The sequence below is a fragment of the Microtus pennsylvanicus genome, chromosome 2, assembly GCF_037038515.1.
Source record: "Microtus pennsylvanicus isolate mMicPen1 chromosome 2, mMicPen1.hap1, whole genome shotgun sequence".
Classification (NCBI taxonomy): Eukaryota; Metazoa; Chordata; class Mammalia; order Rodentia; family Cricetidae; genus Microtus; species Microtus pennsylvanicus.
In genome coordinates this window covers 56,987,829-57,015,504 of record NC_134580.1, presented here as the reverse complement: position 1 = coordinate 57,015,504, position 27,676 = coordinate 56,987,829, and the positions used below count along the sequence as shown (strand labels likewise).

At 41.0% G+C, this 27,676-nt stretch overlaps 1 protein-coding gene across 6 annotated transcripts in view; it reads right to left on the bottom strand.

The window, feature by feature from the left end:
* Positions 1-27,676, bottom strand: part of Sybu (syntabulin) — a 108,474-nt gene that overhangs the window by 40,280 nt on the left and 40,518 nt on the right. For all 6 annotated transcript variants that reach the window (XM_075961039.1, XM_075961042.1, XM_075961041.1 and 3 more), the window contains one exon: positions 2,992-3,189. In XM_075961039.1, the coding sequence (XP_075817154.1) occupies positions 2,992-3,189 (198 nt within the window). The remainder of the gene's footprint in view (positions 1-2,991; positions 3,190-27,676) is intronic.

The window sequence follows — 27,676 nt, the reverse complement described above, 5'->3', positions numbered from 1 at the left end:
GTAGTTAGTAAGCAGCAGAAGCCAGCATAACAGATGGCCTCCCAGAAATTTCCAGGAGGAGTTTCTGCCTGGCAGGAAGGGTTTTCCTGCTGAGAGCACCTCAGGACTCTGTTGGCAGAGAACAGATTTGCTTGCTTGCTATTCACCTTTCCAAGCCCTTCCTGAATCCCTTGGCATGTTTCTCTGCTCGGTCTACCCGACAAGGCCCAGCAGCCATTATTCGTTCTGTATGTCACTGACATTTCAATGACTGTTTTCTGCCTTAGGGACAGCAGTGTTCCCAAATCTAGAGCAATGGACCTAAAATTAGATGGGCTTTGGTTACTTAATCTTAAAGAGTCCCTGAGCCCCCACGTAATGCCACTAATTGCTTGCTATTTTAATAAACTGACATTGGTTTTAATGAATTGCCTTTTTTTTCTGAAAGTAGAACATGCACCTAGGGCTGAAGATCAGCTTTGGCTAAGTGTCTGGTGGGGCCACAGAGAAGCAGATGGTTTTAACCTGAGAGCAGGACCTTCAGGTGCCTTAACAAACTATCTCTGCATGTTGTAAACTGTAAGAGTCATCCAAGGGTCTTGCTTCCTGCATTTCCTCCCTTTCTATTCATGAGATGGACAGGTTCACTCAGCCAAGAGTTCAGAGACTCTGCAGGTCAGCCTGCAGATTTTTCTCATACAAGGCATTTACTGCGCAGAACTGGGTTCCATTCAAAAGCAACAGGGACTTACTTGAAATTTTTGTTGACTCCAAATATTTAAGGATTCCTTTAACACAAGTATGAAGTTCAAGAAAAGATTGCTTAGGGGCATTTGTGCCTATGGACAATGAAATCAAAAGCAGTCAACAAAAGTTTTGTCTCCAGAGTCACTAAATCAGGTCAGTAAATGAGGATTCATACATCTTAATAAACCAGACCCATGAAGATGTTGAAACAGTACCAGATACTTTGTGCACATGACCATTTTTTTTATGGACTGTAGGTACATAAATAATCCCATGCTGGGCTATAAGAAAGAGGTGAGAGAGACCTGGGATCATATACTACCCACCTTCTGCATGTGCTATCCTCTGTCATAATGTCAGACGGCCCAAGCAAGATGAAAACTCTCCACTTTGAACTCCTTAGCCTCCCAAATCATTAGGAATACATAACCCATCTTGGGTATTCTGTTGTAATGACACATGGCCAAAACAAAAACTATTGTTTTTAAATACATCTATAACCAATGTTGCTAGAACCCTCATACTCCGCTGGCAGGAATGCCAAATAGTTCAGCCATGGTGGACACAAATCTGGTCATTCATTAAGAGGATAGCATGGAGTTACCACATGATCTACCAGTTCTATTCTTAACTATATATCTGAAAGAACTGAAAACTTGTTCGCACAGAAGCATATATACAGAAATTCATGGCAGCATTATTCATAGTTAAGATGTAGACACAGCCTAAATGTCCACAAAGACAAACTAACGGGGTGCAGCAGCATGCTAGGGCCAAGTATTAGCCAGAGGGAAAATGGGAACTCTCAATACTGTTCACTTATTTATTTCTTGTAAATCTAAAACTGCTTTTTAAAATGAGAATTTCTACAAAATGGAATTTTATTCAGCCATTAAAAGGAATAAAATACAGGCTACACTGATGAGCCCTGAACACATTATTCTAAATGGAAAATCTCATATATTAATGGTCACATGTATGGTTTCATTATGAGGAGATACAATTACACAGAAAGTGGATGCCAGGCACTGTGCAGAGGAGGACTGAGAGCTGCTGCTAAAGGAATTAGGGTTTCCTTTCGTAGTAATGTAACAACTTTGGATAAAGATAGTGGCGATATTTGCATAACTGTTAAACAGTAAAAGTAACCATTTCTGTAGACAGACTTAAGATATTTGAATCCTGTCTCTATAACAGTGACTCTCAGTTCTTCAGCTGATGAGATCTAGAATTACCTAAGATGCTAGCCATGCCTGTGAGTGATTAAAATGATTAGATTAGCTGTCTACTCTGTGTCTGTGTGCGCGCACAGGTGTGTGTGTGTGTGTGTGTGTTAACCATAGTTGTTAAAAGTTGTACATCATCACAATATTTTTTCTAGCACCATGTTTATATTTTTGAGCTATACAATATATTTATTCATATATTATAGGTTCTGAGAATTTACCTTTTCTTTTAAGCACATAACTTCCTCATCTTTGCAATAACTTTCTGCATGCTATCTTACAGCATCTAACATTCTGTAATTACTGAGGGGGTAGATTCATCTACATGTAAACATGTTAAACTTTAAGTCTCTAAAAGAAAATATATTAGCTAATTTAGTAATTTTGTCTAGCTATAGAAATTGGCATCAAGTGAAATATCTCTCTTTACTAGTATTGTCATTTCTTATTTTATAATTTATTCATAATACAGGTTAGAAATAAATGATTATAGAGTTTAAATGTCTGTTGAGCCATTCAGCTTATACATTTCCAACTTGTTTTCTTAAACACAAACAAGCCAAAAATATGTCTATGATGGGCAGATATACCACTAAACCTGATTACTAGCAACTATTGCACTGAATATCCTATATGGTACCTCCTTTAAAAAATGTTTCTGGGTCCTTCCTGGGTATCCTAGCGTCCTTTCTGACTTCATAGGCAGGTTTCCAATTGAAATCTCTCTTTCTGCACTATATCACCCTTAAGGAAAAGCACAACAATTGTTATCCAATACAAATGTTCATCCACAAAAACATACATACAAATAATATTATAGAGATTGAGCAGATTGTATATAGAAATATATATATACATAGATACATAATGCATGTAATGACAATTAATAAAAAAGAAGCCATGGATTTGCAAAAGAGCAATGAGGAGTATATGGGAGAGTTTGGGGCATGGAAAGGAAAGGGGGAGATGATATAATTATATTAAAATCTCCAAAAATAAAGAAATAATTTTTAAAACTATGAATAGTAAGGGCACTTACCTGGCTTTATGATGCCTCCCTTTGATTCCTTCTTATAACGAGCTGCCTGGACACTTCCCTCAGCAACTGTTCCAATCCTGCATTTCTTTCTGGTAAAGTCTTCATCGCTTCCAGGGCAAAAGCCAATGGGACTGTGCCCCGTGTCTGAGGGAGTCTTCACAGGCGATACCGACTGGCTGCTGGGACAACCTGTGTCATCTACGAACACAAAAAGCATTGAGCCACGTCACAGGGAAGTAGTCATGCAGTGTACCAGGCACACATACGCTCATGCACGAGTTGCTTACGAAACACAAGTAAACTGGACATGGCTTCTCCTATTAGGACCCTTCTTTTGTTTTTTGTTTTTTTTTCTTTTCATATTTTGGCTACTCATACTGGCAGAGAAAACACTGTTTTAAGGGAACACTGTGAAGATATATCTTATGAGTCTTTTTATCTTGAAGACTTCTGTGACATGCAGTTGTTCTTAAAATCAAAGCGTATGTCTCCTCGGATGTTCTCCATGTTAGGATTTGGGTTCATATCTGTCCACAGATTTTAGTTTTGTGTTTTGTTTGCTTTTGCTCTTTTGTTTTGCTCTTCAGTCAGGGTATCGCTATGTGACCCTGACTGGCTTGGAATTTAGAAATCCATCTCCCTCTGCCTCCAGGCACTGGGACTGAAGGTGTGCGCCAGCATGTTTGTTGCCCACAGGTGTTTGAGAAGAGTGAGTAATATAAAATCACAAGAAAGGCTCACAATAATTAGCAGGCATTTTTTGGAGTTGTTTTTGTTAGGGAAATAAAATTATTTGAATATTACTGGAATTACTTGAGTTTTTGATCGCATGGCCCATCCTCTGGTTAATAAAGTTCTTGGGGAGGCTCTGGTTTTAAAAGTTCAAAGAAATAGAAAGAAGGGGTCCTATTTTAGACACATGTATCTAACCAAAAGTAGGCCAATCAGATCTATCCTTACCTGCAGTAAGATGGAAAACCAAATACTAAACATAACCAGGGTCATTATGTTAGGTCCATGTGTACATCATGAGGTTGTCAGTGCAGGGGCCAAATAGGCAAACAGGAAACTCACATTGCTGTCTCTTATGAATGTTTTTCATATATACTAAAGTATCTAGTCTTCTAGGATGACTGATTCACACTTTTAAGCTTTAATGAGAATTGCATGAAAATTTAGAACCAAATTAATGTTACTTTAAAGTTTATATACTCCGTAAAATAGTAATTTTTTTTCATTTTCATTACTCAACACTTTACTAAATGAAGTTATTTTGATATCAGAATTACTCTCCAAATTAAACAAAAGATTGTAAAAAAGATATGTACCACTAACAATCTTAGAATTATTGTATTTTAGGAACATCAGAGTAGCCAGAGTCACTTTTCATTGACCATAGGCTATCTTGGGCCTCCAGCTGGAATAACAGCAGGATAAAACGTGGGCTGGGTAGGATACATGGATTGCATGAATTATGCCTGGGCTTTGTCTAAGAAGGAATTGCCATTGCTTCATTTCTGGCTTCTACTTCATTTTTTATTATGAAATCTCCCAGTTCTTGGAACAAAACGAACTTGGCACTTCAAGGCAATGCATTTTTCTTGCTCCTTTTTTTTTTTAAAAAAAAATTTTAGACACGTTACTGTTCATGGTACCTCAGGGATCCATTTCTAGAAGTGCGTGGTTGTCACGCACTGTGCCTGAAGACGTGCTAGATCTTTCCAGAGTCACAAGGGGCTTCAGGTCCTGACGAAAGGTGAGCCCCTCTCTGGGCTGCCACTGCTCAGCCATTTCATCATGTGTTATTTATGACCCCCCCATTTGCATGCCCCTGTTTCAGTGCAAAAAAACAAAACAAAACAAACAAAACAAAAAAAAACCCAAAAAACAACAACAGCAAAAAAACAGCATTCCTCTCTTGGGGTGCAAATTATCCTTACTGGGCCAGACTCCAGCAATTAATACATCTGCACATTGCCCCAGAGAAACTTTTCCTTGATTCCTGTTCCAAAGCAGAAAAACTCAAAACAAATGTTATTAGAACACTCAAAATTATCTACTGCCTTTTACAATGGTTTTCTTGTGATTCAGATCCATCCATGATTTCTTTTGAAAGATACTGGGTCCAAATAAATAAAAAAAAATCTATGCTTTAGAATGTCTTTTCTTCTTGGAAGTGCCCAGAATCAAAGGGATAGAATTAAGTAATTTCTAGTGGGAAAAACAGTGTTGAGAAAAGCTTTCGAAACCATGTTTAAATAAATAGGAATCAAACATGTTGTGATTGGTTCTATTACTTCTCTCTGGAGCTAAAAAGTAAAGGACACACAAAGCATCTTTTTCAGTGCTGTGACTTCACAAGCAGCGGGGATTAAGTGTGATGCTCCCGATAAAATTTAGGATGAGAAACTGGAGGCATTGTGGGAGAGGCGGTAGCTGGAGTCCATGATCAGCTGTCATCAGTATTTGTTGCCCACATCTCCAGGAGATGGGAATGAGAGGAGGAACATATAAATCAACCTTGAACTCTGGGTATCTCTTAAAGCATTTTTCCCTCTATCTGCCAAGGCTGGGGAAACAATAGCAATAGGAGACATGGATTTTCTTAACAAATATGTATAAAATTCTGGCACCAAAAAGACTCACTGTTCTTGTGCCCAGTCTGCATCCTAATGCAACTTACAAAGGAGCTAAAGGGAATTTGTGTACATTACGCCTTTTGCACATTTTGTCTCATCTGAGAAGTTTGAGTAAATGCACAGACAACAACAACAACAACACCATTAGGTGCTCACAGTGGCCTGTGCTGTCTGCCTGATTTGTCTAGTGGAACCAGTGCTGACAAAGGAAGAAGGCAACTGTGAAAGAGCAGGCCTATTATTTTTGCTATGGTACAGGAGACAATATGTCATGCAAGGAAGGGCCCAGCGCAGACTCAGAACTTTATGTGCCAAATAATCATTTGGTCACCCATGGTCCCCAAGGGATTTCCTTTGTGCTGTGCTGAAAAAGTAATTATCCTTTCAACAAGTGTAGTAATAAGAGCGGCGGGGCTGCGTCCCCAGCACCCCGGCTGCCTGGCTAGCTTATGCCCGAAATAACAACACACAAACTGTATTCATTTAATCACTGCTTGGCCCATTTCTATCTAACCTCTTCTAGGCTAATTCTCACATATTAATTTAGCCCATTTCTAATCATCTGTGTAGCGCCCCTAGGTGCAAATACTCATCTCTCTGTCGGTTGCTGCAGACACAATGTGACCGCCACTCCACAGTCCTACCAATGTGTGTTCTCTGTTGCAGAGGTTCCCTCTTAGAATGTGAGCTAAAATACATCCTCTCTTCTGTAAGCTTCCCACCCCCCACTCTGGTATTTTGTCACAGCAATGAGGAAAGAAAAGACCCGTGAGACCAAAACTCTCCCCCTCTCAATACAAGAGGACTGACTTCTCCCACTTATGTATGACTTTGCTGTTGTTGTTGTTTGTCATGAACAACTCAGGTGTCTTTTTTTTGACTGAGTCCTTTTCATTTGCATTTTTCATGATGGATTTTTTTTATTTATTAAAAATTTCCACCTCCTCCCATCTCTCTTCCTCTCCCCTCCCTCTCAAGTCCTAAGAGAAGTCAGGGTACCCTGCCCTGTGGGAAGTCCAAGGCCCTCCCCGCTCCATCCAGGTCTAGGAAGGTGTGCATCCAAACAGATGAGGCTCCCAAAAAGCCAGTGCGTGTAGTAGGGTCAAAACCCAGTGCCATTATGATTGGCTTCTCAGTCAGCCCCCATTGTCAGCCACATTCAGAGAGTCCGGTTTGAGAACTTTGAATGAATGACTGCCTCCAGAGAGCTGCTGCAATGAGTAGGAGTTAAGACAATGTCAAAGGTTTGCCTGCCAGTTAGCATGCCAGTACGGGCAGGGGAAATGCCATGTAGTTCCACCCCTAGATGAAAAGCTACAGGTGTTCAATGGCTGCTGAGAAGAAAACCAATTTCCTCTACAGATGACCTCCTACACAGGGTGTACAATCTCAAATGGTCATTCCTGGACATATATACATATAAGCAACAATAATTGACTAAGAAGGGTATATATCCATGTGTGGATACATACATATATATGTTATGCATACCTGTGTACATAAAGAAGAGATTGTGAATTTGGAAGGAAGGAGGAGGACAGGAACAACATAGTTACTGTACTAATGTGTGAAACTCTCAAAAATTAAAGTTAAAGAAAATTAATAAAGATTTGGCTTCAATTGAGGCTACATGTATTTGTTGTATCCATAATTTCAAATGTTCCTTTTATATCCATGCAGGATGTTGTCAAGGAATGATGACCAAAACTGTAGGGAAGCCCTCCACCTTGATTTCACAGTATAATCAGCACTGTGCCCACTCGGATGAAAAGCATTTCCACCAAGATTTCTATAGTGATATTTTGTTTGTGAGCTAACAAATAAAGCTTGCCTGAAGACCAGAGTGCAGAGCTAAGACACTAGATAGCCATAGAGGCCAGGCACACACCTTTCATCCCAGCACGCAGGAGACAGAAGCAGACAGACATCTGTGAATTCAAGGTCACCCTGGGCTACACAAGATTGAATCTGTCTAAAATAGAAACAGCTCACACAAAGGTGAACCCAGCACTTGTGATCACAGACCTTTAATACCAGTACTAGGGAGTTGGAGACAGGAGTGATGTGGCTGGGAATATAAGATGGGAAGAGATAGGAGCTCAGAGGAGTCTGGGGTTTTGTAGAGAGTATTCAGTCTGAGGATTCAGAGGGACAGGATTGCCCCTTTGGTCTGAGGATTTAGAGAGGTAAGAACTAGTGGTTGATTGCTCTGCTTCTCTGATCTTTCAGCTTTCACCCCCTAAAATCTGACTCCAGGTTTTTATTTTGAGACCAATTAGAATTCATGCTACAGATTTACCTTCTCTTTCCGTTTCTAGTCTGCTTAACCCTCGTCTGGATGGTCTGATCTGGAGCTGCCCGTCAATAAGCACATGTAATCCTTCCCCCTTCTTCGCACGATAGCTTTCAGTCCCAACCCTCACACCCAACCTACCACGCATTATGTTTTTAACATTTCAATCTTCTGTATGAAAATTTGGTGATGTTTCCTTCAAGCAGGTGGAATCTATATTGCAGGGATAGGGCTGTTTCACTTTAAAACTAATCGCCCAAATTTCTACTGTATTTTTTTTCTTCTAGCTCCACAATATCTTTAAAGGATTCAAAGGCAGGTCAAGAGGCACAGTATCTGTTGGCTGGGCTGTTGGCAGAGGAAACCAAATTCCTAGTGCCTAGTCCTGAAAGAACCTAAGTCAAACTGATGAGGGAAATGCAGGACAACCAACAATTTTAACCCAAAGCCATGAGGTGTGGGGGGAGGACTTACATCCACCCATTAAAGGACAATAGAAGATTAAATTCAAAGGTGGGATCCTGAACAGAAGTTGAGGGGGTGGGAAGAGTGCATAGATATGAATCTATTAATGTCAAGATTTAAAAGGAAATAAAGAGGTGGAGGGAGGGGACTAAAGATGTCAGGGAAGGAGAAAGGGATTTATAAAACTATCCGTGAGTAGAAGTTTAGGGATTATGGTGCTACCCAGAGGAAAGAGGATGAGACAAGACAGGAACAACCTTTCCTACAGAATGCTTCCTGCAGGAATACAAATGCAGAGCAAAAAATGTAAGCAAACAACAACAACAACAACAACAAAGAAACAAAAACAGCAAGAAACTCTCCCACCACCCAAGGCATGCAGAACTCTTTAGCCAGCTGTGGTGGATGCCCTTTACCCTTAGTTGATTAGAGGAGGAGCCAACTGTGTGGGGGCCATCCATGATAAGCTAAGTCTGGGCAGGTCACCCAAAGAAGTTCTTTACTTCCAACCATTATCACCTGCCAGAGTAGAGCTCGGCCCTGGATAAATTTAATAAGAGGCCTGAGTCTCAGTTCCCCCTAAAGCAATACTTGGTAGCAGAAAAGAACCACAAGCTGAGATTACCCAGCCCCTACCCAAGAGCAGACCATTCAAAGGAAATGCCTGGCATTTCAAGTGCTATAGATAGAAACACCTGCCAGTGCACACTCACCAGGACACCCCTAGACAAACGTCAGCCAATCAGGGGTCCTGAACCTCAGAGATCCCTCACCCCCACCTTTACTACTATGAAAAAAAAACAATTCTAACTGAGCTATGGGCTCTCTGGTTATTCCAATACGTTGGACATGCGGAGGGACAGAGTTTGCAAACTTGCATACAATAAAGGCTCTTTCCTATTACATATGGGACTTTGTTTCCTTCTTGGCTTGTGGGGTTGCGCGGATTTGGGCATAACACCAACAGCTAGTTGTGAAGAGTTCTAAGAGCTTGGAAGTTCACGGCAGACTACTTGGAACTGTAATATTTCTGGTGAGAGCAAACATCTTTCTATTGGTCTCTTCAGAATCTCACCTTTCCAGAACGGCAGATAGAGAAGTTTGTTGTAATAAGAGCAGCGGGGCTGCGTCTCCAGCACCCCAGCTGCCTGGCTAGCTTATGCCCGAAATAACAACACACAAACTGTATTCATTTAATCACGGCTTGGCCCATTTCTATCTAGCCTCTTCTAGGCTAATTCTCACATATTAATTTAGCCCATTTCTAATCATCTGTGTAGCGCCCCTAGGTGCACTTACTGGGAAGATTCCAGCCTCCGTCCATCCTGGGAGCTGGGAGCATGGTGTCTCCCTGAGGCGTCTGCTCCTGAGAGGAGAGCTTTGGAGTCTGAGCTCACTTCCTCTTCCTCCCAGTGTTCTGCTCTGTTTACTCCTCCCACCTATCTTCTAACCAACGAGGGCCAAGCAGTTTCTTTTTATTTAACCAATGACCTTCCTCCATCAAACAAGTCCTTCTGGGGCTGTTTCTCTGCTCTTACCAGTTTAGGTAAAGATAATACTCACTTTCAAATTCTGTGCAAAATATTCTTATTTGTCATTTAAAATGATCTTCTAAGGATGGCAAAGTCAAACTGCTGCTTTTTGGAAGGTCATGTTCAATCCCACAATTGTGAACTGACATTAGGATCAAGTATATACTACAAAGGCATAGTTACTGGGGGATAGAGAGGTGGTTCAGCAGTCAAGAATGCTCGCTGCTCTTGTAGAGGACCCAGGCTCTATTCCTAGTCCCCACATGGCAGTTCACAATTGTCTATATACATCTAATGTAATCTCTTCTCCTCTTCTGATATCTTTGGGTACCAGACATCCATGTGGTACATATATATACATGTAAGCAAAACATTCATGCACATAAAATAAAAATAAATCTTTTTAAAAAATAGATGTGGCCATTGAATTCATTGTACTTATTAAAGAGACTGAGCTTTCTGTTTCTCACTGCTACTGAATCTACAGACTGACAATCATGGTATTTATAATTGTAACATTTACTGGCTATATTAGTACGAAGAATCATTAATTGCAAACAATTCTAAATAATAGAAACGAGGAAACTATTTCTAGTCAGGAAATGGGAGAAATCGTGACAGATTGAGATCGCTGGGAGGATGTCTGTGATAGGTCAGGCTACCATGACTTCAAAGAGGATGCTGTAGTCAATTGTTGGTCTGTGGGAGGAGGAGGAGGAGGAATTGAAATCACACACACACAACTATGATGTGACTGAATGTTTACATTTCCTTTGACTCATGGTAAGTATGCCTGTTCTAGAGTGCTTGATCAAAAAAACCATTAGCAAAAATGACTTGAGGGTGGGAAAGATGTCTTTCAGCTTACACTTCCATGTTACCGGGTCATTGAGGGAAGTCAGGGCAAAAGCTTCAACAGAAAATATGGAAGAAGATTGCTTACTGACTCATGCTCAGCTGGCCTCTTATACCACCCAGGAATGCCTGCTTAGGGATGCTACCGAGGGCTGGAGCCTCCTACATCAATTAGCAATCAAGAAAATGCTCCCAGGCCAGTTTGACCAGGCAGTCCTTCAGTGGAAGTTCATTCATCTCACATGACTCTAGGTGGTGTCAGGTTGACAATAGAAACTAATGAGCACATTTAAAGAACCAGGATCGCTTTACACATTGAGAGGCATTTTAAAGTATGGGATGATTTCCATCAGGGAGAAAGGATTTGAATTCCCAACTGGATGGATCCAGGACGGTCACGGATAAAGTTAGGAGAAAGCAATCCTGCTTAAGACTATACCTGTGTGATTTGCCACCTGAAATGAAGCAGAATAATTGAAATTTCCTGTTTCACTTAAATATGAAGAAAGGGGCCCACCAAGCTTAGTGTCACATACCTAAAATCAGAGCACTTAAGAGGCTAAAACGGGCCAGGGATGATAGATAGTGCACGCCTTTAATCCCAGAGCTCTGGAGGTAGAGGCAGGCAGATCTCTGAGTTCAAGGACAACCTGGTCTACCCAGTGAGTTCCAGGGCAATCAAGGATCTGTAGAGAGACTGTGTGTCAAAAAGCCAAACAAACAAACAGACAAGAGGCTAAGGTGGAAGCATTACCAAAGAGTCTCTGGGAAGAAAAAGGGGTGGTATTTGTCACTGTTCATTTATTTAGAGTCTGTCCATATGGAAGGAAGAGCAAGGGAAAGAATACGGCAAGCCTCAGGAAGCCCGGGAAGTGGTTGTCTGTATAGACCATGGTAGTAAATATAGAAATACATCTACAGAGTAGCTTTCAAACTGTTGATTGGGAGAAAAAGGCCTTCAGGTCTGTAAAGAGAGGGAAGGGAAACCAGAAGCTACTATAATTCTAGTGCCTTGATGTTAGAAATCTTAATTGGGTAGGGGGAGCCATATTTTTCTCTGAGAACAAGCAGTATAGTTAAAATTTTATGATTATCTACAGTTATTAAAATTTATGTCTGTGTATTTTATAAAATAATTTTAAACTTATAAAATTAAAGGAATTAAAAAAATCATCTTCTGGTGTTAAAATTTAATTGAATTTTGCCATTCTAAAATTAGTACTCACTACAAATAAGTAAATAAATAGTAAAAAAAAATATTTTCTTGCAATTGTTACCCAGAATAAAATGAACACTTCGGCCTATTTGAGTCATTAGATTAAAACACTATAACAATGAGTATGCTTTACTTGCTTTCTCTTTATCAAAGGGAAATATTTGATACTTAATAAATATTTAATAAATATTAATAGCCAAGCTCATTACTATACCATGGAGCATTTTCACCTGGAGCTTGATAGCTTATCAGTAACAAAGCTATGCAATACTAACAAGACCAAAAAGGGGCCCCTTTAGTGGAGGATGGGGGGTGACTTTAGCTCCTAAAAGAATGATAAGTGTAAGCAATGATAATCATTATGTAAAAATCTGTGAATACATCTTCATGCACAATTCTTAATTTCTCCAATTCCCCAGACCCTGGAAATCACTGGAAATGGAAACTGTGGGGATTTTTTAGTAGGTGCTGGGATGTAGCTCAGTGGTTGTCTAGGGTGCACGAAGCCCTGGCTTTGATTTACAGTACTACAAACCAGGCCTGATGGTGACTATCCGCTATCCTAACACTCAGAAAGTCGAGGCAGGAGGATCAGAAGTTTAAGGCCATACTTGCCTACTTAGCAAGTTTGAGCCTGCTTTGAACTACATGAGACACTGACTCAAATGAAAACTGCCCATTAAAACGAAAGAATCATCAGCTATATTGACTGTAAAAAGGGAGCAATATTATGCCATATTTCATTCAGTGAACCTGAAATTCCTCAATGCTTTTGAAAGTTCTTTTTCTTTTTTACAAAAGCATTTTGGCAAATGAAAGTAGGTAGAATAATAGAAAATTACTTTTATGCAATTTCTAATGAAATAATTGCATGAGGCAATAAACTTAGTGAGTGAATTCACAGACAAATGCTGAGAATTTACATTGAGAACAGTCATTCCTCACATGTGATAATGTGCAGTCATTCATGCACCATCTAAAGACACCTGAGATGAAAGAGGCTAGGGAAGTAATTCAAAGACAGGGCACTTATCTGCCAAGGGCAGGCCCCTACTCTACAAAGGAAGCCAAAAGAAAGGACCCCCTATGAAGTATTCCTGACACACATAAAAAAAATTGTCCCTACGCCTACTCCTCCAACACTTCAATGCTAATGTCCGTCTTCTAGTCTGCAGGTCACATCTAGTTCTGAGGGCTTGTAAAAATAAAGTGTTATTGGAAGAGAGAGACGCCCGGCTCCTCTATAGGGTGTCTACACCCTGGGTAGGGTGGCTTACCAGCAACCAAGTCATGGCTGCAGCATAGGCTGCCTGGCCAGCAAAGTTGAAAATATTCACTAATTCGCTTTGTACAAAATTTGATACAAGGAAGTAAACAGACACCTTTGAAACAATTAGGGATATTTTAGTGTTCTGTACCATTATATTAATTCTGTGAGTGATTCAAATAACTCTGTGATTACATCAGAAATGCTTGCATTCTCTTATAAATGGTGTTGAGGTGTGTAAAGAGACATTGACCGACATGTCTAGAGACTTGCTTTAAGACGTGTAACAGGGAACAGATGCAATGGATTACGAACCACGTTTTAAGGATGCTTTAAAAGTTCTGAAATATTTAATTTTGTGCTTATTTTTATTTTGGGGTAGACTTGGTCTCATTAGTCCTGGCTGGACAGAAACTTTTCATGTAAACCAGTCTAGCCTTGAACTCACAGAGATCAATCTGCCTCTGCCTCCTTAGTGCTGGGATTAAAGACATGTGCCACTATGCCTAGTTATTTAAATTTTTCTTTAAATAGGAGTCTATTCAAAATAGATAAGAATGTGGATTTTTAAAAACCACTTCCATTTTATAGGGTTTTAAAGCTTCCATTTTTCTCACTATTATTAAAATTGCTTACATCTTACAGATATATTTTTAGCTAAATCTTACTAACATTTAGAATATATGTCTAATAGAATTACCAACATTTCCATGAACTTTGAGATAATTTATAATTCTCTACCTAGTATCTCACTTAATTCCTGACAGTAATATTCATTTGTTTATAATTTCTCAAGTTAAGAATTACACATGATGTTTTGATATAATTTGCAGGCTTTTTATTACTAAAGCTTCATATCTTTCATATGTTTGTTTGTGACCCTTCTTTATGTATCCGATTACTTCTTCATATCTTTTTTACTTGAATATTCAGATGTTCTTAAAGTTTACATATGTTATATTACATGGTATTAACAGGCTATTTTGACTTTTACCTTCCTAATGTTTTAAATATTCAAATATTTCCTATTTTTCAAGTCTCTACATATGTTCATTTGTGCTTTCTTTCAAGAATTTTTATACGTGCTTAGAATATCTTTTTATACTTAAAGATCAACTAAATGAAGAGCCATACTATTTCCTAGATGCTGGTAGCTTCACTTTTCATTTTTATATCTCTATCTGGAATTCATTACGAAGTTCAGTGTCAACATTAGATAGTAACTATTACTTTATTAAATTTTTAGGAAATCAGTCACGTTAATATGTTTCCAATGCTTCTACATAGAAATTTGAAAGCAATGGATATTTTGGTCAGTTAATTTATACATCTTAAATCTTAACATCACCAAAATGTTTACAGGTGTGTACGGATTTGTTTTGGAAGCTTTCCTGATATTTAACAAGTGTGCCTAACAACCAGTATCATCAAGCAGATTTGGTAGCAACTATGGTGGCCAAGGCCTACTTTAATGCCCTCGCACCAGCTACATAGAATTGTTAGACCATTTACAATACTAAAACAGCAGCTTTCAGAGCTGGGCATGGTAGCACAGGCCTTCAATTCCAGCAATCGAGAGGCAGAGGCAAGCAGATCTCTAAGTTGAAGGCCAGCATGGTTTACAGTAAGTTTCAGGACACCCAGGGCTACACAGGGAAGCCCTGTCTGGAGAAACCAAACCAAAGCAAACCAAAACAGGCCCACAAACTCAGAGATTAGAAATAAAAACACTCTACCAAAGTCTAAGAAGAATCTTTCTATGCCTCCTGGTCCCTCTTGAAATAGAAGATCTCAGAGATCACCTGCTTTCCAAAATGTCAAACTAAGCAATTCCAGGAGACACATTTAAATTCAACATCATTCAGAAGAAAACGATGCTTTTGTACCCTGATATTCTGAGACATTCAGTTACACTTGGTTGCCACTCCATGTTCAGTTACATAAGTTTGGGGCAATCACTGTCAGTGGAAGGGAGTATTACTTGGACTAATATGAAAGACTGCTTCATTCTCACAAAAAAAATATCGATTTACATTCATTCAACAAATGGTTACAGAGTATCTACTATGTGCCAGATGTCGCTAATACAATTGCTCCAAATATTGTATTTTTAATATAGCTTGATAAATATATATAAAATATCAAAGCTTAAACTCATGATTAATATAACCATGTCTAATTCTAGCTGCACACCATATACTGAAGGGATATAGGTGAGGCAAGAAAGCATCACATCCATGCCTATTCTGTAATTCTAATAATGTCTTAGAGATGGAGGACCTGGGGCTCTGAGAAGAATTCCCTGCTTGCAGAGACTATATGGTTGATACAGCGTTGTATGAAAAACATGTATCTTTTAAAAAAATCACCCTATATTTTTTTTCTTTTCACTTTTTTGTACTTGAGCCTGTTCTGAGAGGAGCACCAACAGTTCTCAGAACGCTCAAATTAAAAACAGACAAAGCAATCTGTCAGAAAGCAGTCATCCCATAATAACCAGACCACAACAATTCGAGGCCAGAAATGCTTCCATGTTTCTGTGAAGGCAGTCTTCCTGCCCCTACACAGGGAGCCATTGGCACAGAGAACTGCCTTCAGTGTTGTAGTCGAGAACTCTGCTCTTTTATTTATTCACTTACCATTAGCAATCTGATTTTGCTTCAGAATCACACAACGTATACGTATCATCTTGTGTCCAGTGTTGAGATATAATAAGCTCATCAATCTATCCTCTGATAACAATTACTGATTTCCTAGTGGGTGTCAGGGATTCTGTATAGATGCCATGATAACCGACACACACAGGTTTTCCCCAGGGAGTTAGCATTGCAGCAATGAGGGCAGACAGCAGATAAACAAGTAGGAAAAATATGTAAAGAGGACATGTAGGAGTGTGATGTGCATTAGTGAAGCTCACTGGATGGCATTCTATAGAGTCAACAGCAGGAGGGGCCTGTTAGACAGCTTGTCATGGAGAGCTCCTAAAGAGGGTAATTTGAGCTTAGGAGAGAGAGAAAGGAGAGAGAACAGGGAATGGGGAGGGATGGGGAGACAGAGAGATGGGGGGAGGGAGAGGGAAGACACACACACACACACACACACACACAGAGAGAGAGAGAGAGAGAGAGAGAGAGAGAGAGAGAGAGAGAGAGAGAGAGAGAGAGAGAGAGAGAGAATGAATATAGGAATATAGACAGGTAAACCAATTCCAGGCAAAGAAAAGAAGAGTGTTAAAAAACAATCTTCTGAGATAATAAAGGATAAAGGATACAGCAAGGAAGGTGACAGGTGGATTATGGGGGACAATGGCTAATACTGAGGTTGGAAGAAGGCTGAAGCCCAAGCACTTGTCAGGAAGTAGAAACCACTAAGCTCATCTCAAGTTTCTCAGCACGCTAAGCATGAAACGACACAGATCTAGTAGTTTGTGCTGATAAAGAGCCGGCTCAGTTCTGTTTTAAGCACTTAATGCAGATCTTTACTAACTTAATCCAATGTCCCCCTCAGAGAGTCACTACTGCCAGCGTGACTTCCTGGGCACATATAAGACCTGCACCTTCCTAAGCTTGTAACTATTGACTGGGTTAAAGCCATGGTCCGAATCCAGATAGGCAAGACCTGAATCTTCTTCCTTACCGTGCTTTGTTCTGGTTTTAGAAACAAAAGGTCAGTGGCAAATAAATCCACCTAAAGGCCACTACTACAGCACAAATGAGGAGAAACAGTGGGCTGATTGGGTTTGTAAGAGTAAAAATTGAGAAAAGGAGACGTATTTAAGATATACTTGAAAAAACAATGAAAACCATTTATTTATTGCATTGAAAAATGGGAAAGGAACAAAGCCATATTCTGTATTTTTTTTCTTGAAGTAGCAATAGGGTGGCTCATTCCAGGATAAAGAAAAATGAGTTCGTGAGTATGTCAGTAGTGAAATAAAATATTCTGACTTTTCTGTGGTAAAATCGAGGGACAGATTAAACACAGCATTGTGATGTGGAACAGACACTTGGGTGATTGAGCCTCAATCTCAAGGACAGCCTGAATATCATCACACAGAACAGGAGGTTCGCGCAGGAGGCAGGGGTACGAGCGCTGAGGAGAAAGATGATTGTGTGGAGCATCACTGAGAGGCCAAGGGAAAGATGGTGGACAAGGGAATCTAAGGTTTGCCAGCATGGCCGCTCACTTGCTAGTCAAGGGCAAATTGAGACAAGAGTTCTGGTGGCGTGTTGCAGTGAGGAAGAGCAGAGGAATTGTGTGGGGGGTCTAGGGGACCTTTGTTTTCCCTCAATGCTGTGGAACATTGTGGATGCTGACAGGCATGGCTTGTCTAAGTACCCAGATGAACACCTCACCCTCAGCCATGTAACCTGCGTCTCGCAGAACAAGTGGACCTTGGGGTAATTATTTAGTGGACACTTCCCTTGTTTTGTTTCTTGGAGACAAAAATAATCATCTCACATGTGAACATTCCCAGAATTTCTGAGCTAGTTTGGAGCCCCGGGTTCTCCCTTAAAAGTCCCTGGGTGAAGTACTGGGCAGGATAGGGGACGATACGGGAGAAGTCTGCTCATTTTTTCAGACGGAGGACCAGGGGCATTGTATAAAACAGGGTCTGTGACTTGGTTTCCTCCCAAGACTCGGGTTGTTTAACATGTCCCTGGGAAAGGAATCTAGAATGAAAATATCATTTAATAAAGCATGAGGAACACATTCAAGTGATGTTCTGGGGGAGAAGAAGCTGAAATTAGGAAGCTGGAGAGGTCTGCCATCTTGGAAGGAAGGTTTTGAATCGAGCTGTCATGAAAGTTTTAGGCCGGTGGTTCTCAACCTTCCTAATGCTGTGACCCTTTAATACTGTTCCTCATGTTGTGGTGACCCCAACCCTAAAATTATTTTTTGTTGCTACTTCATAACTGTAATTTAGCTACTGTTAGGAACTGTCATGTAAATATCTGTGTTTTCCAATGGTTTTAGGTGACCCCTGTGACAGGGCCCTTTGACTCCAACAGGGGTCATGATCCACAGATTGGGAACTGCTGTGCTAGGCAGGAACAGATCTTTTCAAGGTTCCTTATCTTCAGCAACATGAATTTAATTACAGTTTCTAGCTCATGACTTTTTCAAGGCTCAGATTTTTTGTTTTCTCTACATTTATTTTTTTTTAAATAAAAATAAATGGAAGTGTGTGAGAAGAAGGTAAGCAGGGACAAATGGAAGGGAAGATAGAGAGACAGACCAGGGAAGAGAGAGAGATAGACCAGGGAAAAGAAAGAGAGAGATAGACCAGGGAAGAGAGAGAAAGAGACCAGGGAAAAGAAAAAGAGAGACCAGGGAAGAGAGAGACTAGGAAGTCAGTTCTCAAGCTTCCAGAACTCAGTGTTAAGAAAACGTGTGCCCTCACTAGAGTGGCGTGGATCATAGGAAACTGTCTTGTAGTAATGCGTTTCCCCTTCCTTCTAGTTCTTCTCATCCCAAAGATCTAAAGACAACGGTGGATAAAATAAAGCAAGGCCTAAAATAGAAGAAAAGGAAAACCTGGAATGCCTTTTGTATAGGCCATTATTTGCAATATTTGAGACTTGTTTTTGGAAACAAAGAATTGTTTCAGAGAGTATTTTTTTTATTAAAGGTCTATTTTTATTTTATGTTTAATTCTTTGTTATATGTGTGTGCTGGCAGGTGCGTATGTGTATATGGGTGTAGGTGTGTGCAGATGCCAGAGATGTGCATGCCCTAGAGCTGGGGTTACAGCTGGTCACAAGGTCATATGAGTCACATGATATGGGTGCCTGGAATCCAACACAGGACCTCTGCAACTGCAGCAAGAACTCCTAACCGATGATCCATCTTTATAGCCCTAATATATGCTTATATTGGTTGGTGCTAGGGATGGAGACTAAAAGCTGAACCTTGCTCATGTTAAACAAATGAGATACACAACCAGCTATCTTAAAGAAAAAAAAACAAGGAAGAAAGGGAAAGAAGAAGCATGCTCCTACGTAGTCTAATTCCTGTGGCAGTTCTAAAGGCAAACTCAAAATTCTGAATGTCAGCGTCAGAGACGAAACGTGCATCTACAGAAGAATGGTTTAGATAAAGATGCTCCTTAGCAGACTATTCTGTCAGCACCCGGCGGCATGAAAGAAAGAGATATTTGTGTGTTGACAAGCAATGGCAGGTGTGGGCACTGGCCAGAGAGCACCTGCTGGGGCCCTGCTCCAGTTTAGCCATTAGAACAGCTCCTCTCCTATAACATGAGTTCTCCACGTATGTATCCAGTGAATGAGCACAGTCTGGCATGAAGTCATACAAAGCCAATTTTAGAAATGAAACCATATCTACTCTGATAGATGCCCTTCCATGCTTCCTATGGAACATGTTTGTCAGTTTTCAATTAAATTATAAAGCACATTTTCACTGAACTTAGACCCCCCCACCCCACCACCCCCCGCAAAAAAATACTAGATTACATAGAAGGAAAGCTTAGGATCTACAGGGCCTCTGAGAGTCAGGCTAGTGTTTCATGGGAACCCCCACCCCCACCCTAACAGGCAAACACACAGAAAGACAGAAGGAAGATGACATCTGTTATTGAAGAGGAAGAACCCAGAGAAGCGCACAAGAGCATGCTAAAGGGAAGGAGTTGGGCTCTGGTGGGGTGGGGGTGAATACACCCTGTGCTTCAGAACAGGTTTAAGCACACACGGCCAAGTGGTCTGGGTTCTCTGCAAAGAGACAAGTCACCAGCCTCCCCTAGGGTTCACAGCAACCACCCCACAGAGACTCCCATGCAAGGATGTTGATTTCCCAGTGCTCAAGGACTACCTAGTCTCTAGAGGCTCTTTCCTCATGCTGACAGGAGCTGAGCTGCGCCTTCAAAGCAGGAGGCAGGCTAGTAGATCTGCAGGGAAGGTGTGGGCAGCTACTTTGCCCCCAGATCAGGAAAGTCACCCTAGACGAAAATGCACCAAGCAGTTTTGTCTATTTGAACCTCCCTGTGGGTCCAATTGGTCAGCTAGGAGATAAAACTTCCTGAGACTGAAACCACCTAAGTGTGAAGTAGGGCAGGGGCTGATGTCAAGTCAGCCCGGGAGATACAGTGCTGAACATCTTCTAGCTTGTATTCTGAGCTGCTGGGTTTGCTCAGGGCTGTGCGACCAAGCAGGAGAGCAGTCAGTATTCCTCACAGTTTTCTTGATATACTGGGCACTTTAAAGACTTTGGGCTTGACCATACATTGGCTTCCATTTCTTATGCCACTCTCTGCTTTTCAAACTCTTAGCTAGCATCAAACCTTTACATGCCAACTTTTGAGGGGAGCATTTTATGAATTTCTCTGTCTATCAGCTACCCACAGCACTGTGAGGGTAACTTCTCTATGGAGGTATTTTTATTTATTTATTTATTTATTTATTTATTTATTTATTTATTTATTTATTTGTTGAGACAGGGTTTCTCTGGGAATTAGCCCTGGCTGTCCTGGAACTCACTTTGTAGTACAAGCTGACCTTGAACTCAAAAAGATCCTCTTGCCTCTGCTGGGATTAAAGGCACCACCACCGCCTGGCACTCTTTGGATGTTTGGAGACGCTGGAATTCCCAATACAGGAATGTTGCTTTAAATTATCAAAAGCATTAATGTGGCTACTGGCTTTTGCTTCAAGAATGACTATCATTGGGTCCATTTCTCAATAAACCTTCTTAAATTGGTGATAATTCTTCCCTTGTTGTCTATTCATGGATACAGGGTGCTAGGGAGTCCTGCGCTATGACAGAAATGCAATTCTGGCAAATAACCAAGGCTCTGAATTGCACTCGATGCTTTCCTACTCTGGTCTCAAAATATATTTTCCAAACTGCCTGGGTCCAGGAGTATGTTATGTCTTGAATTTTCTCTGGAAGTTGGAATATGTGCATAAGCAATACTGAGGTTCAGATCTGGAAGCACTTCAGATGTGGGTTAGAAATAGCTCTAGCAATATACCCATATCCATATTTATATCTATATATCCATATCCATATCTAGCAATATACCCATATCCATCCTTATATACACCACCATCTTTAGTATCTCTCCTATTTCTTTTATTGTCTAAAGCCTTAATCAAGTACTGTTGCCTGTTAATGACTCAAGATTTATTACTAATGTTTTATTTGCTCCCATTCCAGTTAAGCTTTGGAGAAACTGTCTAACTTCCTCTATCTGCCACCCTTCTCTCAGGACCCAGGTTCCAGCCTCCTGTGATTTGGGTTGGGCTTCCCAACAGTTTTCTGCAATGCTTTATCTGTGATCATTAATATCTACTGCTGGATAACTATGACATCACCGACATCTACTCCTGGATAATTATTTAATGCGATTTTTTTAAAACCTTATTTTTAATTATTTGTGCGTATGTTAACTTATGTGCGTGAGGATGTTCAAGAGGGTGTAGGGTTTCCTGGAGCTAGAGTTACAGGCATTTTGAGCTGCCTGATGTGGGCTCTAGAAGCTGAACCGGGTTCTCTGCCAGAGCTGTACTTGCTCTTGACCAGTGAGTCACCGCTCTAGCCACAGCCCACCTTTTTGTAATCTAGTGGTGGCACCTGAACCTTGGTTGTTTTCCTCTGGAGACTCATCTCCTTCCTGTGGACTCAGACACCATTGCTTAGGATTCTTTCCTTGTCTCTGAATGTTCAGCCTTGGAGGTGGTGTTGGTGTCTTGGTTTCCCTTTCTGCCTGTTTCCCCTGATGGTGTTCTAAATCAGGGCCCTCCTTGGGTCTTGCTTTCTCATGCACCATCCATGAACTTCAGCTGTTGCCATCTTTAAATTGTGTTAAAGGCATCTGCTTTGTTCTTAAATGCAGTCAAGTCTAAACCAAACAATTTAGTTGACTTCTTCCTTTTTCCCACTTCTGTAATTCCATTATATTCATTTAGTAGCAATCAAGATAAGACCTCTCCTCTCCCTTCCACATGAAGCTGGTACCCAAGACCTACTTATTGTGGTTGCAAAGCTCACAGCTATCACATCATCGCTTGTACTGCACAGCGGCTATAGATCCAGGTAAGCCCTTTACCATCATCCCATGCTCTCTACATCCATTGTCTACCACCACAGAAACACAGAGAACCTTCTAAAGTAGAAAACTGGCTGTAATTTCTCCCTGATGAAAACCGCTCATTAGTTTTTCAAGATATCTGAGAACTCCAAAACAGCAGCTCATGAGCCATGGCTGGCTACTGACACATGTTGTCTGGCCCACAGAGTTAATTACAATGTTGTATTGCTAAGATTCTGAACGACTGTAGAAGCAACACACATACATCTAGTTTTAAAGTCCCCTCCAGTGTCTTTCATCAGTCTACGTCATTGGTCTGATTTCTGTATGGATACTTAATCTCACACTTCAAGTGTTTTACATGGAATATACGCCCTTCCCAATCTAGTCGAAGCTTCTTTTATCTATCTCATCTCATCTCATGCTTTTAGTCAAGTCTGCTGATGTCAAAGTTTCTGTTTATTCAGCACACTATGCTAACAAATGTAAATTCTTTGAAAACTTGAGCTTAGGAAATATGAGAGGCTAGTGTTGACAGTAAGTGGAGGAACAATCTCATATTACATAGGGGTGTGTATGGATATGGGTAAAAGGGACAGGGACATTAAGTGAGCAAGTCAACAGTATGGGGATCATATCCCAAGGTTTGTTATCCTATTGTTTAGGCAATAAAATGAAGAGCCTTTCTTATCCCAATGGATCATTCATTCTTGTAGCCGTAGCACAACTCCTCATCCTCGGCAAGCGTCTAACAAAGGCTTACTGGACAAAGAAGCATTGTCAGGAACTTGTAACACCTAAGCATCCATTTCTCTTCCTTTCCTTCTCTAATTGTAACCACCGAGTGTCCGGGTTTCACTCTAGCTGTGCCCTGTACACTCACCAGCCATATGCTCCACGTCATTGTCATCGCAGAAAAAGAAGCGAGAGAATAACAAGTGTAGGTACAGACGGTAAATCCAGAGAGTGGATCGCATAGGAAAACAAAGCAAGAAAATCCTTTCTCCCATCTTCATTTTCCTACAATTTGGGCACAAATTAAACCCCACTATATAAATATAATTATTACTATTGCTAAGACTAAGTATGCAAGATATTTGTCTATACAAGTAGAAACTGTGATTTGGGGGGATATTGAAGCATTTCTTTTGCTCCATAGCCAGTGGTTCCCAGCTCCACCATCTTCCACATTTGTGCAGTTTATCGTGAGATTTTGGGCATCACCCTGATCCCTGCTGCCTGCATACACTCACATGTCACAGAACATAAGCTTGTGAGCCTAAGACGTCAGCATGCATAAGAACTCTAAAACGTAGACTCTCAAGCTCTCGAATACCAGGATGGCAGTCTTAGAAAGGAGCCCAAATGTCCACATTTCAAACAAGGAAAGTTATTCTAAAGCAGACAAGCAGCATCTGAAACTGTCATGATGAGAGCTTTAGAACGTGCAGGTTTTTCAGGTTGGGCACAATCTTGTACCCTTAGATGTGGATCATTTCTTTTACGGTGATTCATCAGTCCCCACTCCTAAGGTTTCCTTTTAATTGAATGGAAAAAGGTTGTTCTTATCCTCCTCTGTTTATAACATCAAGAAATACTGCCTATAAGCCTAACACTCATAACCTATTCCACTAGGTATATACTTAGGTGAGCTAAGAAGCTATGTACTTGGAATATATATTACGCCACAGTGTCTAAGCCCCCAGACTCATTCAAGTGATATTCAGGTCTTAGGGTCTTTGTGCTTCAGTTCACAGAGGGTTGGCAGTGATTCAATGATGGTATAATTTGGTATTGAAGCTTATGCCAGTTGAAGCAGTTCATCTCAGTGCAGATATCATCACGCTCAACGGTTCATTCTATCCAGGTGCCAACTTTGCTCAAGCCAGGCAAAAGCAAAGCAGGGCTATTTCTGCTTGGCAAGGCCTGGCAGATTTCTGAAGGCTTGGCCACGCCTCAGCAGTGCTAAGCAGGTTATAATTTGCCTTAATTGTTCTGCCACAAACAGTAGCAATGATTACCTCGAGGTCAGCCCCAGTCCAAGATTTTACCCAAGCCGCTGTAAGAACTCAAATTCTGCAAATACCTCACTTGAGATGAGACAGCAAAGAAAGTCTGAATCAGACTCTTGGTGCATGTTTTCCTTGGCAGAACTCATAGACTTGTCCACGCATCTCACCTCCGCACGTGCATCGGAAGCATGAAGATAATTCTGAGAAATTATTGGTATCCCATAAAATAAGCAGCGTTCTCTATGCCTGATCTCTTCCACCTGCCATGTTTACAAGGCACCCCGTGGACAACTAGCTTCAAACCCAGCAGTCCATCTGCCTCCAATTCTAAGGGGGTAATTATTGCCTCAACTAAGCAAGGAGGAATGCACAGCAGGCTGCTAACTACGGCAGGTGACTGACGGCTGTGCCTCACACCCACAGAAGTCACCAGCTCTCCTAATGGCAGCCAGGGTCATGATACAATGACAAACAAGTCATCAATAACCAAAACAACAACAACAACAAGCCCAATCAAACAAAAAACCACCATCCCCCCATCAAAACAAAACAAACAAAAAACCCAAACCCAAACCAAAAGAGACCATGAATTTGAGAGAGCAAAGAAGGGTATATAGGAGGGATGGTATGGAGGAAAGAAAAGGGGGAAATGATATTATATTAATCTCAAAAAATAAGAAAAGATTTGAAGAAAGAATTAAAATAATATAAAGAATTAAAATATATAAAAACAGCCCCTCCAAAAAAAGGAGAAAAAAATTAAGAGAAGCCGAGATTCAATGGGCTACATCCAAAACACAAATTGAATTGCCATTGTAGATTTCACCACTCCTTATGGGCGTGTTAGAAACAAGGAAGACAACCTGGGCAGAGGAATAGTAATACTATGCCAAAAGCATGTTCTAAATGAAACAAAACACTGACTTGAACAGGAGCACGCGAAAGCAGGTGCTTTATTCCCAGTCACAACATGAATTGTACGTCTTGTGTATTATTTACAGGAAGCTAAGAATCCACAATATTTGCAGTATACAACATAAGGCCTAGCCTGTCTCCAACCGCAGCCAAAGGCAAAGACAGGCTATAAACTGTTCCAAGGGGTCTACTTCAGCTCTGGAATGATGCCCACGTATAAGGACACTCACATGCTGATGAGATGCAAAGCAAGGTCTCATCTTCAGAGACTCCGCCCACAAACAGCCGCTCAGAGCGAAAGCTCTTTAGGGACACGCCCCAAATGACAGGTGAAAGGTCACGCACAGTTCCTTCCTTCCCAAATGAGATAGACACAACCTACCCATGAGCATTTTCTTATCCACTCATTCAATGCGTGAGGAGGGAAAAGAGACACTAGGTAAAGATGAGCGGTCACTTTGAAAATGGTGTCAGACTTTTAAATTAGTAGAAAAACACGGTGGGCATAGAGGTGACAGAGTTCTCGTTGTTTTGTCAAAGTATAAGGACCGTCTGCTTTGAAACTTTTTATATAAATGACAGGACTGCCAGTCTATCAAAATAAGGGGTATCTTTGATATTAAGTAACTTTAGCTGTATATAAATTTAGTATCCTACAAATGTATTATCTTCCAAAAGTTGACTATTTTATAATAGATAATGTTTTTGCAAATAATGCTTCTGATACCACACTTGGGGAAAAAGGAAATCTAATTTTCAAATTAAATCTCAGAAAGGACCTTCCTCTATATTTTCAGTTTCAAAGTTGAGAATTTCTTTAACTTCCCATGGTCCCCTCGTAGTGCCGGATGTAAGGATTCATAGAGAACAAACGCTAGTGTCGCGAGTCCATCCATGGCTGCCTGCAATAAGTGGTCTGGTTTCATCTGGACAGATAACCGCATTCTTCAACTTGTGCCAACATTTGTGTTTTGTCGACTGATGTAACTGCTGTGCCTAGGCAGTACATAATTCTGGCCTCAGTATTCCAGTGTCTGGAGTTGGCTCTTCCCCCTGCTGGCTGGACATGTTTTACATTCCCTACCTCACTGCCGGCCGCGTTAGTGGTCCCCATAGAACCAAACCCATTTATTTTCCACCAGCCGACTGACCTCCTAAAGCATCATTAACATGCCCCCAAAGGCCTTGCTGCTGTCAATTTCAGTCAGCGCAGCCCTCAAAGGCCTTTGTGGAGCTCATCAGCGCGCCTCAGGAAAGGAACTTAAGTCAGGGAACAGCATCAGACCCAAACCATGGGGAATTGTCAGCGCGGGAAGCTGGGGAGAATTGCTGGAAGGACTTAGGGGTGGAAGATGAGGCAGGAGGCTAAGGGCTGAAAGGCTGGTGTGTGGACAGCCATAATTATACGTGTCTGCCACTCAATTCTCAGCTAGTTAATGGCAGAAGGATCAATATCTGCTTTCGATTTTCATGTCTACCATTATGGTCTTCATGAGAGACAGGTCTTTGGGGAAGAAGGGATGATTCTGCAAATGGGTCTGGGGGAGCCGGACTCACAACCAAAATCAGCATGGTCTTTGTTTTGTAAAACACATTAGTTCACTTCTCTGTTGTTTGACTCACTACTTATCTTCTGACAAACACTCACCTTGAAGTCAGTCACAGAGAGTGATAGTATGTGAAAAGGCTCTCAGGAATAAGTTTGGGGTCCAGTTATACACACAAAGCTGGAAGTCATGTCCCATCCACGCTCCTCAGAGTGAGCTCTGAACTCTACAGGGTGTCAGCAAACAACCATGGCTCCACCAGCTTTATGCTCACCCTCTTCATCTCAGGAGGGTATCACATAGCCACAAGGGAGTTTTCTTTTAACTATATTTGTTCACTCAAATGGAAGGAAACACATTTCAGAACATAAAACTGTGATATCTTTGTTTTAGGATGAGGGAGAAGATTTGAAGCTTCACAGAGGAACAACATTTAAAGAGTAGATGGCTACATTCCTAAGCTATAACTTAAGTACAAAACAGGATCATTTTGTGAATGAATGCCAGGAGGCCAGAGTGGAATGTGCAGTTTCCGTGTTCCACGTACTGGAATGCTGCTCCCCGCTAAGTGAGGGCACTGGCCATTGCACACAGACCCACTTCCCCTTCCTACACATGTTCTTTCAGTAAGTTTGAAAGCTCTGGGCATTACAAAACATCCTTCATTATCAGAAGACAGCCCGAGCTCCATATTTCTCCCAAATTTCTAATCTTTCTTCTTTCTTTGTTTCTTTCTTCCTTCTTTTTTGAGACAGGGTTTCTCTGTAGCTTTCGGGCCTGTCCTGGGACTAGCTCTTGTAGACCAGGCTGGCCTTGAACTCACAGAGATCCATCTGTCTCTGCCTCCAGAGTGCTGGGATTAAAGGCGCATGCCACTACCGCCCAGCTAAATTTCTAA